This window comes from Nesoenas mayeri (assembly GCF_963082525.1).
Source record: "Nesoenas mayeri genome assembly, chromosome: 25".
NCBI classification, from domain to species: domain Eukaryota; kingdom Metazoa; phylum Chordata; class Aves; order Columbiformes; family Columbidae; genus Nesoenas; species Nesoenas mayeri.
The window spans coordinates 4235005-4248670 of record NC_137549.1 but is presented as its reverse complement, the minus strand read 5'-3'; the positions used below and the strand labels follow the sequence as shown (position 1 = coordinate 4248670).

Genomic DNA, 13666 nt, shown 5'->3' with positions numbered 1-13666 from the left:
CCCCCAGCCCCGCGCCCCCAGCCCCGCGTCCCAGCCCCGAGCCCCTAGTCCCCCGTCCCCAGCCCCGCGTCCCAGCCCCGCGTCCCCCGTCCCCAGCCCGGGGGCTGAGATGAGGGCGGGAGCAGCGGGGCGGCCCCGCCGGGCGCTCTGACCGCGCACGCCCCCCTGCGGCCGCCACGTCCTCACCCACCGCCCGCTTCCTCAGCCCCGCCCGCTCCCTCAGCCCCGCCCCGCGCTCCGCTCAGGCGCGCCGCGGGCAGCCCTGTGCGGGCAGCGGCGTCTCGCGGGGGCCTCGCCGCCGGGCCTGGCGGTTCCAAGATGGCGGCGGCGCCGGCGCCGGCGGAGTGAGGCGGAGTGAGGCGGGAGCCGCCCGCGTCTCCTCTCCCCTTTCCCCGCGTCCCCGGCCCCGCTCCCCGCCCCGCAGCCGGCGGGATGCTGAGATCCACCGGTTACTTCCGCGGCATCGACTGCCCCTTCCTCACCGGCGGGGGCCCGGGCGGGGGCCTGCCGTGCCGCAGGCCCTACTGCCACTTCCGGCACCCCCCGGTGGCGGCGGCGCGGTGCGGAGCGTCCGGCGGGCCCGGCGCGGGGGCCGCGCTCGGCCACGGCGCAGGTACGGCCCCGCTGCCTCCTCCCCCTCCCCGGCTCTCCCCATCCCCGGGCTGTGGCTGTTCCCGCTGCCCCGGCAGCACCGCGGCGTCCCCCTGGCACGGCCGGCCCGTGTCCCTCCTCCCCAGCCTGCCCGCCCTTCAGGGCCCCAGGGTGCTTCTGACTCCAAATCCCGTTGCTCCCAGGGCTCCGGTGTTGCCCCGCAGCCCCTCTGCAGTGGGACGAACCCACTGGGGCTGTCAGTGATGCTTAACTTAGTAAGTGCCTAAAATCTATGACCTTTATTTGTGTTATTTTGTTGTTAATTGCTGAGTTGAGGTATCATCGGCATCATCCAGGTGGGTCCCTCTCACACTGAGCTCTTGTGTTTGCTTGCGCTCAGCCCTGCCTGGGTTCCAGGCCCGTGGTCACCTTTTGTCTCTAAAGCAAGGTCTGAAGGGCGAGACGGGTGTTTCCTCATCATTGTCATCGTTTGGATCCCTCGGTTGTTGTCTGATACGGAGGCTGTGGACCAGCAGCTCGGCGCTCATCGCTTTCTTTGTCCCTCCAGGCACCCCAGCTCACGTGCAGTGAGGTGTCAGAGCATCTTTTGAACCTCTGCTAAGAGCTGCTGAGCCATCAGAGCCCATCAGGAGGTGCCTGGTTCTGGGCCATCAGAGCCCGTCAGGAGGTACCTAGTTCTGAGCCATCAGAGCCCGTCAGGAGGTGCCTGGTTCTGAGCCATCAGAGCCCATCAGGAGGTGCCTGGTTCTGAGCCATCAGAGCCCGTCAGGAGGTGCCTGGTTCTGAGCCATCAGAGCCCGTCAGGAGGTGCCTGGTTCTGGGCCATCAGAGCCCATCAGGAGGTGCCTGGTTCTGAGCCATCAGAGCCCATCAAGAGGTGCCTGGTTCTGAGCCATCAGAGCCCGTCAGGAGGTGCCTGGTTCTGAGCCATCAGAGCCCGTCAGGAGGTGCCTGGTTCTGAGCCATCAGAGCCCATCAGGAGGTGCCTGGTTCTGAGCCATCAGAGCCCATCAGGAGGTGCCTGGTTCTGAGCCATCAGAGCCCATCAAGAGGTGCCTGGTTCTGGGCCATCAGAGCCCGTCAGGAGGTGCCTGGTTCTGAGCCATCAGAGCCCGTCAGGAGGTGCCTGGTTCTGAGCCATCAGAGCCCGTCAGGAGGTGCCTGGTTCTGGGCCATCAAAGCCCATCAGGTGGTGCCTGGTTCTGAGCCATCAGAGCCCGTCAGGAGGTACCTGGTTCTGAGCCATCAAAGCCCATCAGGAGGTGCCTGGTTCTGAGCCATCAGAGCCCGTCAGGAGGTGCCTGGTTCTGAGCCATCAGAGCCCATCAGGAGGTACCTGGTTCTGAGCCATCAAAGCCCATCAGGAGGTGCCTGGTTCTGAGCCATCAGAGCCCATCAGGAGGTGCCTGGTTCTGGAGGTGATGCGTCCCCTCCCCGGGAGGCACTTGAGCAAGGTCTGGAGCGCTGCCAGGGTTCTCACATGAAGCCTGGCCACAAAACAGATAGGGAGCTATTGTTCTCCATTCTCCCAGCAGCTCTTGTCATTTTACTTACGTTATTTGCTGATCTGCTTGTTTTACTTGGAGAGAAAAGCCTTCATTCTTTTCCCAAGTAGAATGCTGCTCGCTTTCTTTTTGCTAAAGCTGAGTTTAGCTGTGCTTGCTGGGCTGCGTGGTCTCTAATCTGAAGCAGAAGTTGTCAAAGCACAACTTATCGTGCTGCCTCTCGCCCCCTGGCTGGTTCCGCACCTGCTCCCCACCCCTTTCCCAAATTTTTGGCATCTAAGCCATGGCAAGACCGTCATAACCAAGGATCCGTGAATTCTGCTTCAGCTTGGTGTTGGGCTTCAGCTATTTTATTTTAATGATTATTTCGATTGAGAAATGGGAAATGAGTGATGAATCTGCTGGAAAATGCTGAATTTTCAGAAGATCTTCAGCAGGGTTCTGATTTCTGTAGAAAACAGAAGGTGCTTTTGCAGTTATTGTTTAAGTTATGCTGGGCTTAGTCTCATCTGGAGGGTCCAAGTTGAAGCGCTCCTGTGTTTTCCTCTGTCCGAAGCTGGTCTAGGATGGATTTAAGACTTACACTAGAGGGTGTAGTAGTTCAGCAACCATCTTCTTGAACGCAGGTTCTCAATCCAGTTCCTCCCTGTCGGTGGAACTGCCTGTCTTGTTCTGGAGTAGCCTCATAACAGCGCACTTGGGCATATTTGACCCATTTAATCATGTCACTCGATAAATAATTTTTAAAAGCATTTCTTTTTTTTGCCAGAGCAGGTGGGTCCCACACCAAGAGCTGCAGTGCAGATCTGTGCTTTGGGATAGCGCCTAGAAAACAGAACAACATCTGAAGAATCCACTTGCTAATTATATTGATTCAAGGCTGACGTGGCTTTGATGTTTTTGGGTCATGGCAGGACTGGCAGTAACCCCCAAAACTTCTTCTGTAGCCTTGAAAGTAGCTTTTGCAAACTGGAGAGTGGGGGAAGAGGCCGTGGGCGCGTGTCAGATGGGGCAGCGAGGAGGGGATGAGAGGGGTTAGTGAGATGCAGCCCCGTTCCCTCATCCAGGCTTCCTCACATGGTCATAATAGATGGTTCTTATTTCTCACACAGTCTCTCGTGGTCCCAGCAGCTGGGGCACAGTGGTGAGAGGTCTCTGTGCCTTTTAGGGGATCACCAGCAGCAGGAAAACGGAGTTTTCCTCCATTTGCTGCTGTTTGCATGTGGCTGCCATTCCCTTCTCTTCCTCTCTGAGGGTAATTCATTAAATACAAACTTTTAGGGTGAGGAGGGCACCGGTGTGATGTGTCTGGTCTGCAGGGCATGTTTGACCCTGTCTTATTTTCAGGAAAACAAGGTATCTGCCTGTTGAAGAGTGTGGCAGCCTGGAGGCTTGGAGGAATTCAGCGCTGGCTGAGAGCTGAGCGAGGCGTTGGGGTGATGGTGTTGGGGTTGATGGCGTTGGGTTGATGGCGTTGGGGTTGATGGCGTTGGGGTTGATGGCGTTGGGGTTGATGGCGTTGGGGGTGATGGCGTTGGGGGTGATGGCGTTGGGGTGATGGCGTTGGGCTGATGGCTGCGGGGTGATATCTTGCACCAATGTGGTCGTTTCCACGGCAGAGCTGGAGGGCCAAGAGATGGGATGTGAGCCCATGCGCAACTGGGAATTGGGAGATTGTGAATTCTAATCCTGACTCAGCTGAAGTGCTTTTCCATCTACAAAATGACTCAAACGCGCCCGCTTCGGAGCGGGATGAAAAGATTATTGAATGCGTGTGAAGTGCTTTGAAAGCGTGCGGCGTAAGTGGGAGGGAAGAACTGCCTTCGGTCCTAAAAGCGTCTCTTCAAGGGCTGGAGAGGAGGAAAGTAGGTCTCTCTTTAAAGTCTGGGTCTTGAGTGTGCTGAAAGACATAAAAGAAGCATAAAACATCTCTTCATAAATATCTTAGGGAAATCAGCTCTCTGGGTTGCTGGTCTCGACAGCTGCTGTCAGGAGATGCTGGAGAGGTGGATGCTTTTTGAACGCGGAGCAGAATTGTGTCCGGGTCTGGAGGCCTCGGCTCCTCTTTATCTGCTGGTTTTAGTGTGAGGTGGGAAGAACAAGCCTGTCAGCGCCTGCCTTGAAATACCCCATCCTGGAGCGGTTTTCAGCAGTTCTCCGGTGTGGTCCAAAGCTTGTGGAGCAGTTTCCTCACTGTATGGCTTTTCTGTTTGGACAGACAGGGCTTTAGAGATTAGATCTAGGTTGTATCTTTGAAAGTAACGCTGTTTGGCTCCTGTTTGCCCAGCTCAGGTGCAGATAAACCCTTGGGTTTATCTCCCCAGCTTCACCTCAGTTGATGCTGTTGCTGATGCAGGAAACCACGTCTCCTTTCTGCAAATCTTCAACCAAAAAGCAACCGCATTGGATGGCTGTGGCTTGTATATAAAGCGCTGTGCAAAGTGATATTTGGTAAATCGTAAAGCGGTTCTTTAAATGTTCAAACCCAACTTGAATCATCCTCAGCCCGTGTGTCACTGTTAAATGAGGCTGATGTCGTCCTCGCTGGTCGGGTTCCTCCTTCAGCTCGTTGTGCGTTAAACTCAGACGTATCTTGCAGGAGCAGCATCTTCACTGTTTGGGATCTGCCTTGTAGGATGACATTGCAGTGCAGGTTGACGCCATGCATAGGAAAGATGGAAAGAAATCTCTAACAGCTGCGTTTTCCTTTCCTGTAGCTTCTTGTAGGAAAGAGCTTTCATTACTGTATTTGCTACAGGCAAATGGAATGAGCAGAAGTGGAAACTTATGAACTGCCTTCAGTATTTCTTCACCGAGAGAGGAAATCGGGCAGTTCGGTGTCAGGAGCTTTGGTCCGTCAAGTGCACGTGGGGGACATTGCTGAGGTTGCTCTTTTTTTCCACGTTTGTGTTTAGGACAGTAATTACCAAAATCTCGCCTGTGGATCTTTTTTTTAACTGGGTTTTGAAATGAAGAATAGAAAACCCGCTTGACGGTGAGGTCAGGACGTGTCTCTCATGTAGACCAGCGTGGGGGATTTGTGGTTCAGCCGAGCTGTCCATTAGGCGGGTTCCTGTGGGCGGGCAGGTGCAGCTCTTTCGGTGTTTGTGCCGGGATGTCAGCGTGGGCTGCCGGGACGCTTCCCGCTTCTGGTCTTTCTGCGAGTGATGGGACAAGAGCAAACATCCTCAGGTTGCGCCAGCGGAGGTTCAGATTGGATATTAGGAACAATTTCTTCTCGGAAAGGGCTGTCGGGCATTTGAGATGAGGTTCTCAGGACATGGGCAGTGCCAGGGCTGGGCTTTGGTTGGACTCGATGAGCTTGAGGGGCTTTTCCAACCCGAATGGCTCTGTGGTTCTGTGGTTTGCTGTGGGCAGACAGCCCTGAGCCCGCGTGTGGCTCTTCCTCGCTCCGGTTACAGACGTGGAAAGCAGGAGGTGGGAGCCAATGTGCCAAGCCAGGAGGGCTTGGAAGGCTAAGGGTGCAGCAGCTGCCTTGTGCTGGCATGCGAGCTCCTCTCCCCTGCCGGAGCCCTTTAATGAATTTCTCTCTGGTGTGGAGCATCTGACATGATGTTTAAACACTCCTCTGGTTTTTCCCCTCCAGTTGAACAGCACAGTGCTGCGTTCGCGCTGGAGGAGCGTGAGGCACACTTCACCAGTCCTGGCTTCCAAGCCGCTGGCCCCTGGCTGGGTGGGGCGGTTGGAGGCACCGGGGCGGCGTTGGGGCTCACGGAGCCCGGCGAGGGCTGCAGAGCTGGGGGCTGGGCTCCAGCAGAACCCCTTGGCGCAGCCCCAGGGTTGCCGCTTGGGCAACCACCGTGCTTGCCGAGCTCTCTTGGCTCAAATCAAAAAGCAACTTTTACTCTTGGAGTGGGGAAGGTGCGATGTCAAAAAGCAACCCCAAGATGATTGTAATAGTGCTAGGAAGGAATGAAACAGTCAAAAAGCCCCTGCAAGCACTTGGGTAAAACCCAGCCCGGGAGTAAATGAGGGTGAAGGCGGGACTTTGGGTTGGTTAAGTCCTGCCCTAATTATCTGTGCAGCCCAGAAAGTGCTGTGTCAGCACACGGTCAGCGTGTGCCATGAGCCTGTGCCGGAGCCTCTTCGCTCTACCAAGCAAATATCCAAAGCCTCAAGTAGAGCATGAACAAATATCTGCAATATTTATTAACCGCGGGGAGCTCAGGTAATTCTTTGAAGTTGTGTTTTGCGTGGGCTGCAGCGCAGGGAGGGAAGTGCCTTCTCTAGAGAGGCTTCACGTGTCAGCCCTTCCCTTACCTCTGCTCCTCGGGGCTGTGTCCGTCTCTGAAACGCAGGCACCGTGCAGAAACTCAGCTCTGCTTCGGAGCGCTTAGGTGCTCAAGGGTTTTCATTAAAGAGGATCCATGCTGAGAACTGGGGGCCGTGTTGGGTTTTCTGGTTCAGAGCCTGTGGAGCTGCAGGTGTCTGAGTGGCAAAGTATTAACTCCAGCTTCTGAGTTCACTAAAGCCGGACAGGTTTTAAAACCAGTTCTAAGTTTTGTTTTAGTCATTCATAAGTCACAGCTGGAGTTTTAAAATGTCATGTAGCTTAAAAGTTACTTTTTGTAAGTTTTGAATTTTGTTTTTCAAAATGTCCAGTTGTGACTATTGAAATACTTGAACATTTTTTAAGTGGAAATTCTCCACCCGAAAGAGTTAAACACATGGGCCAGGTGTTGAGGAGATAGAGAGGTTATCTGGAGCAAGGCGGGGAAAGGCTGGGAAATGAAGGGGCTGGAGCGTGGGGAGCGTCCGTGCGTGTGGCCGTGCTGGGCACAGTAAATGTGCACGGCGGAGCTGAACAGAGAGAAAAGAAGACAACAGAACACTTGAAGCATTTCCTTTCTTGTTCCTTCTGCTCCTTTGAAATGACAACTTGCTCTATTGATACAGTTTTGGAGCGGATCCTTAGTTTTACCAAGCACTCGTAGAGGAGATGTGGACATGTTTTCTGGTCTTTTTCTTTGAGACAGAAAAAATAAGTCTGTGGTATTTTTTTCTGTTTTCCAAGCTGAATTTCAGCTTTTCTATATTGAGGAATAACTTTTAACGCTAAAATGAGAGATGGAATAGAATGGTCTCCAAACATTCACTACCCAGGTTGGTGTATCATTGATTTTAGAGCGGCGAGGCGCCCTCCAGCCTGTGCGGTGCTGGGATGTGGGGCTGGGAGGGCAGTTGTGGTGTTTGGGGTACCAGCCCTTGCTCCCTGCCCCTCTCCTGCTGAACACACCAGGTTCTCACGTTCCTTCCCAGGTTAGGGGAGAAACACATCAATGGTGTGATTTCCTCCTAGGAAAACAGGACATTTATCACAGATCTTCCCACGTGTCTGATGTTCTTTTCCAACGCTGTTGCTTTAGCGCCGGAGCGGAGGGGACTGTAATGACAGCGGTGACACCGGAATGTAAATGATGCCTTTGCCTGGGCTGGACTGTCCCGCTCTGCCTTTGGCCTCCCCAGGTTTGCCTGGTGCTCTGTGCGCGGCAGTGACAGTCCCAGACGCGCTCCAGGACCCTGCGGGGTTCCCAGAGGGTGTAGCTGCCATATCTAATGGGCTTGAGGACCTTTCAGACGCCTCTTCTGCTGTGCCGGGGGCAGAACCGCGTGGGTTGTGTTGTCTCAAAGTCGGGAGCGCGCTGCTTCTGTGGACGCTGCTTTCTGAGCTGCTTTGGGGGATTTGCCTGAGCACCCCGTGGGCAGAGTGAGGTTCCTCCTCAAAGGCGTCGGTCCCCGGTAGCGCTGTGTGCCGGGGCGGCGTGTCCCACGCGGGAGCTGGTCCCCTGCTGCACTGAACCCGCTCGGGCAGCTCGGTCACAGCGGTCTCGGCTGAGCTGAGAAAGCAGCCTATGGCTCATAGGAGGACGATGCGTGGCTGCTCGTGTCCCTCGGTGTGACCCACCCCTCCTTATGCTGGTTGTGACACCCCGGTCAACCGCTTCAACCCACCGAGATGCTCCTTGCAACACCTGGTGAAACCCTTTGCCACCGCAGGTTTAAAAATACTGCAGACCGGAGGAGACTCCACACTGGTCAGACGGTTTCAGCTTTGCTAATTTGAGACTTTCTTTTCTCGGATTGACTTCTTTTTTCCACTGCAGAAATGGCCGTGTTGGTTCATGATGTGCTCTGCGTGGCAATAATATCTCTGGTGGAGTGAGAAACGCAAAGAGTGGGGGCGTGGGAAGAGCCCGCCTGGGCCAATCTGGCTGTAGTACCTCTCAGACCTTGCTTCCACTTTGTTCTTAAACCACTAGGTTATCTATGCTTTTAATACTTAATTGTATTAATTAAAATTTGTATTTAGAAAGAGCATAAAAGAAATCATGAGGACTAGGGTTATATTTAAGGTGGACAAAACAGTTTTCTTAGCTCCTCTTGCCTGCCCTCCTAACCCATTTACTCTGGATAATTATTTGAAATGTACTGTTTTAAATCTCCACATTAAGTATTTCCCAGTGGTTGGATATCATTGTTAAGTTAATTATGGGATATTCGCACATGAGACCCACCGTTTCCTTCTGGAGAGCAGCAGAGCTCGGCCTGCCCGTGAAACCCTTTGCAACCATTTGTTCCTGCGGAGCCGCTGCCTCTTCTCTGCAGCATTGAACGAAAAGCTTGAAATAGTTTTCCAATGGCGATAATTTTTCTGTAATCGCAAAGGCTGTCCATTCGCTAAGTGCCGCACTGTAAACACAGGCAGGCTGTTAAGCTAACAAAGCCGTTCTGATGACGTTGAAATAAAACCACCTTTTTTGTTCTTCGCCTCCAACACGTCTGTCACCCGACAGCCTTCCCCTTCCCCAGGAATGCGCCGTTTGGGGCAGCTCCAGGTGACCCAGGAAAGTGTCTCTGGGCCGGCACTGGTCCCTCTGCCGCCTGCCCAGCAAACCCTTCTGCGTGGAGATCCCCGTTGCCCTAAGTGGGAGCCTTTCTGATTTCCACCTCCCCTTTCTGCAGCAGCTGCTCTGGGCGACACCTGATGAACGTGGTTGTCCTCCCCATCCCACGTGTGTGCAAGAGCTCCCCTCCTCTTCCAGAACCTCCTGCTCCACAGCGACCAGTACCCGTCATACATTTGGGCTTTTCTGTATTTAAAGCATCCAGAGTATGGTAGGCTGTTAAAAAAAAAGACATATTTTTCTGCAGAATGATTCAGTGTTCAGTAAGTTCTGACATCAAAGCGGCGACCTTGTGCTCCCATTGTACGTGTAACGTCAGCCTGTGCTCATTGCTGTTGCCCAAACTGGAAGGACGGGTGTGTGGAAGCGCCGCAGTGAAACAGCTCCAGCTCCCCACCATGGCCTGGCTGCCCAGAGCCAGCACGACCGTGACCAGGGAAAGAAACAATCAGCTGTGGGGTTTTGGAAGAATCTTGTTTTACGCCACTACATATTCTGTGCCTGATGGCTGATTTAAGTGCAGCCCGTTTGAGTATATTCTAAAATAGTTCTAGGTTAAATAAATAGTTCCCTGCGGCCCTATGTAAATTATTAATAGCTTGTTTTGTGTAGTGTTGATGTTAACTTCACCCTTTTGTGCCTCAGAAGGATTATTTGATATGTCTGAGGTACATTAATTTATTAAAATAATTTGTAATTTAAAGACTGTCCTGGTAGTGCTTTAGTTGACAACTCCTTGTAGGATCGTGATCTCGAGCCTCATGATCTCGTGATTCTCAAAGGACAGTGTCAACCCTCGATTTTACCTCCATCCACCAAGTTGTTTCAGTACATGGTGCCCCTCACCTCGCTCATTTTGCCTCAGCGGAGATCTGTCGTGTATATCAGAGCAGCAAAACCGGCACAGCGCGTCTTGCAGCCGCCTTTACACCGGGAGCGCCTGAGACGGACGGAGTGACTGCGGGAGCGGAGGCGGCTCCTTCGGGTCCTGCTGTCGGAGGGATGTGTGCAGGGCCAGGACCTGCGCTCTGGGACGGGCTCGGACACCCCAGATCCTTCCCTGGCAGCAGAACGAGGCAGATTCGAGCTGGCGTACTTAATTTCCCTGGTTTTGGGGACCTGTATGTATATGGCTCTCCATATATGTTAGACCCGAGAGTTTGTCATTTTTTTCTTCCTAGCTTTTATCCGTCTGCTCGCGGTTTTGTTCTTCTGTTTGTGTTGGAAAGGCGGTTTTACCGCTGTCCTTCAGGCAAAGAGCAAACGGTTCGTCTGGAGCAGCAGTATCCAGACCTTTAGTCCATGAGGCCCGTGAGCTCATCAGATCTGGTGTGGCCACACACCTGCCCCTGGCCAGAGGATATCACCGTGGTTTAGGTGTCAAACATCTGTTCTGTGGCACAAGGCACAGCTTTTGGTATTGGTTTTCGGTATTGGGTTTTGATGAGAACAGACCTTAAAAATACCTTTTACATGTTTTTCTCTGAGGAAACCTTGACAAAATGTGAACTGAATTGCTGTCAGTAAGTTACCTTTCCCTTCTCTTTTCCAGAGCGGGGCTATGATCCCTACAATCCAGACCTGCCGCGGCACTCGCCGGAGGATGACGCCCTGTCTGACGTTACAGATGTGGCCCCCGGTATTCTGGAGCTGGAGCTGGTCAACAAGGCCATCGAGGCCGTTAAAAACGAGGTGGAGAGAGAGCAGAAGAAGTATGAGGAGCTGCTAGAAACCACAAAGGAGTTCAGCACTGCAGAGGCCTCCTCGCTCATTTCAGCTGCACCCGCGTCAGCTGCCGGGACACAAAATGATTCATTTACCTCCTTAGAATATAATCCCGGTAGCTATAACTTCAATAACAACTCAGACTACAACCCCACGCCTCTCGCTGCTGCCAGCCACTCAAGTAAATACACTTTGGATAGTTCCCGATCTAAAGGCAGCTCACTGGAATACGTTCCCAAGGCTGTAGCGCAGAATAAAAAATACAGTAGCACTGTCACTAACAATAAATACGTGATTGACGACTCTAAGCCTTCCACAGACTTGGAATATGACCCGCTGTCAAATTACTCAGCCAGGCTGTTGAGCAAAGGCACGACAAAGGAGCCAAAGGTGTCTAAAAGGGGCAGGGTGTCCAGTTACGAGGAATCCTACTCTCCGTTGCGGAAGAAGCTCTGTGAAGAACCCGATGACTATGATGTGTGCGCCAGGTTCTCTTCCTCCGAAGATGAGGCCGATGCAGAATACAAGCCAGCTTCTGTTAGTTCACAATCCAGAGCTGGTTCTGAAAGCGAATCGAATGATGGGTTATCCAGCAACGAGCGGAGCACCAGAATGGATGATTTTGCTTCCCAGGATAGCAAAGGAGCGGCGCCGTATGGCACGGAGGACCTTCCGAGCTCACACAAGAGTCTTGCCAAAAGCTTATCGGACAAGAATATAAAAGGAGCAAAACTGTGTTCGGGTAAGAACGACCAGGAAACGGAAAATAAAAACAAAGACGACAAAAGCAAAAGGAAGAAATCAGATGTTAGTAAAACACCCGGCCTCGGTGACGCTGGTAAGAAGGAGAAGAGTAAAAATACAGAAAAAGACAAAGCGCTTAAGAAAGAAGAAAAAATAAAGAACAAGAATGAAGATAAAAGCTGTAAGGACAGAAGTGGCAAAGTGAAAACTGACGGCAGTGTAAAGAAACCTGAGAAACAAAAGTCAGAAAAGGTGGATGGGCTTAAGAAAGAAAAATGCAAGTCCACCAGCAGTAGTTCAGGGAAGAGCAGGAGTGAGGCCGCCAGCAGGGGCTCCGGTTCGGAGAGGCCGGGGAGCAGCAGGAAAGACTCCAAAGCAAAGGCAGCTGACTTGAAAAATGGTAAAGAAAGCTCTGGCCATAAACACAGAGAGAAAGGGACCAAGACTCCAGCACTGGAGGGAAAGAAGGAGAAGGTCAGTTCTACAGATAAAGGCGATTCAAAGAAGGGTCAGAAGCAGCCGAGTTTGAGTCACGTTGACCTGTTTGGTGATGAGAGCGGGGACGATGATGACAAAGCCCGGCCTTTGCCGTCCACCTTGCCTGACGTGAGCTCGGACTCGGATGGTGACAGTTCTGGTTCGGACTCTGAGAGCGAAAATGAAGGGACGAGGAAAGCGAAACGCTCTAAGTTGTCGAAGTCATCGGCATCTTCCTCAACAGCCGATGACATTGATTATTCGCTCCTGGAGAAGGAGTTGGACTTGGAGTCAGATCCCATGGAAGAGTGTCTCCGGATTTTTAATGAATCTACAGATGTGAAAACTGAAGACAAGGGAAGGCTGGGAAAACAGGTAATGCTGGTTTGGGCTGCTCGGTTGGTTCTCCCGCGTTTACATGTGAAAGGATTCGGGTTCAGTTCGGTGGTGTTGAAGAGGCACAGGGGGAGGCTCCAGATGTTGGAAGGATGTCGGTGCAAGTGAGCTGATGTAGTTGGCACTGGACACTTTGGAGCTCCTCAAATTACTGCTGTGTGTTTTAAATGCATACTGCAGATATATAATGAGGATCTCTGGGTATCTTATAGGTGGTGCAAGTAAGAAATGGAGGGTGAAATTTCTTCTAAGGGGGCAAGGGGTTTCAGACTTTACATAAAAAAGGCTTCTGCCAGGGGCTGCGAGGTGGTCCTGAGGATGCAAACCCCTCATTTTCCAAGATTGAAACAGTGGAGCAAGTGTGAAAGGCTAAAAAGCGGCTGCTGGCCCTGAGCCTGTGGGACGGCGGCTGGAGCAGACAAACTCACCCTTCATTTCTGGTGCTCGCATTCGGCTGGCAGCGAGCAGACCATCCAGCTGTGCACTGCTGTCCGCCCACGCACCAGGGCCTCTGCCGCGGTGATTTTGCAGCGTCCGGAACAGAGAATTGGACTAGAAAGAGCTTTCAAAAAAAGGAAAAGGCGGCAAATTTGGCAATTCTGAGAAAACACCCTTAATCTATCAACTCTGTCTAGCGCTGTCAGTCTGACGCGGTGCAGAGGTGTCGGGGTCACCTGGGAGGCTGCGTGGGGCGAGGTGACAGAACCGGTGACAGAGATGCCAACGGAGTTACTGAGTGACTGCAGCCATCCCTTGCCCACGAGGTAACGGAGACCGTGGGGTCCATCGCAGCTGCCACTACGTTCCCAGTTAGACCCCATCAGACACGCCAGGACTCCTTTGGCGTTACTGATCTGACTCGTGCAGCTGCGTGGGCAAAGCCAGTTTCTCCTGGTACGGTTATTTTTGTTGTCAAACATGGCCTCAGGGCATCGGGGCTGCTTTTCGGATGGGGGTTGTTGGGTGGGTGAAGCGGCCGCAAACAAAATGCTTCCATTCAGGCCCCTATGTGCAGGGAGCACGGGGTGAGCCGGGATCCTCTATAACGAAGAGCCCAATGGTTAAAGCTTTTTGTTGAACTCTGTTGCAATCTTGTCTGTTTGGAGAGAAGTCCGTGTTGCTGACAAGTCAAGACCTTTTTTACACTGTATGAAACGCTTTGGTAGAAGAAGCTATATAAAGCAGTTGTGTGTAATGATTTTCTTCTGAACTGTTAAGCTTTACTTGATTTTGCTTGTTTAAAATTCAGCTTGCTTTCTTCAGCGCTTGCTGTAATTCCCG

General features: G+C 52.7%; 1 protein-coding gene across 1 annotated transcript in view; it reads left to right on the top strand.

Moving 5' to 3' along the window:
- Nucleotides 1-329: 329 nt before the first annotated feature.
- Nucleotides 330-13666, top strand: part of REXO1 (RNA exonuclease 1 homolog) — a 30542-nt gene continuing 17205 nt past the window's right edge. Inside the window, exons 1-2 of the mRNA XM_080359475.1 lie at nt 330-613; nt 10596-12364. Coding sequence (XP_080215601.1) covers nt 433-613; nt 10596-12364 — 1950 coding nt within the window. The 5' untranslated portion in view covers nt 330-432. The remainder of the gene's footprint in view (nt 614-10595; nt 12365-13666) is intronic.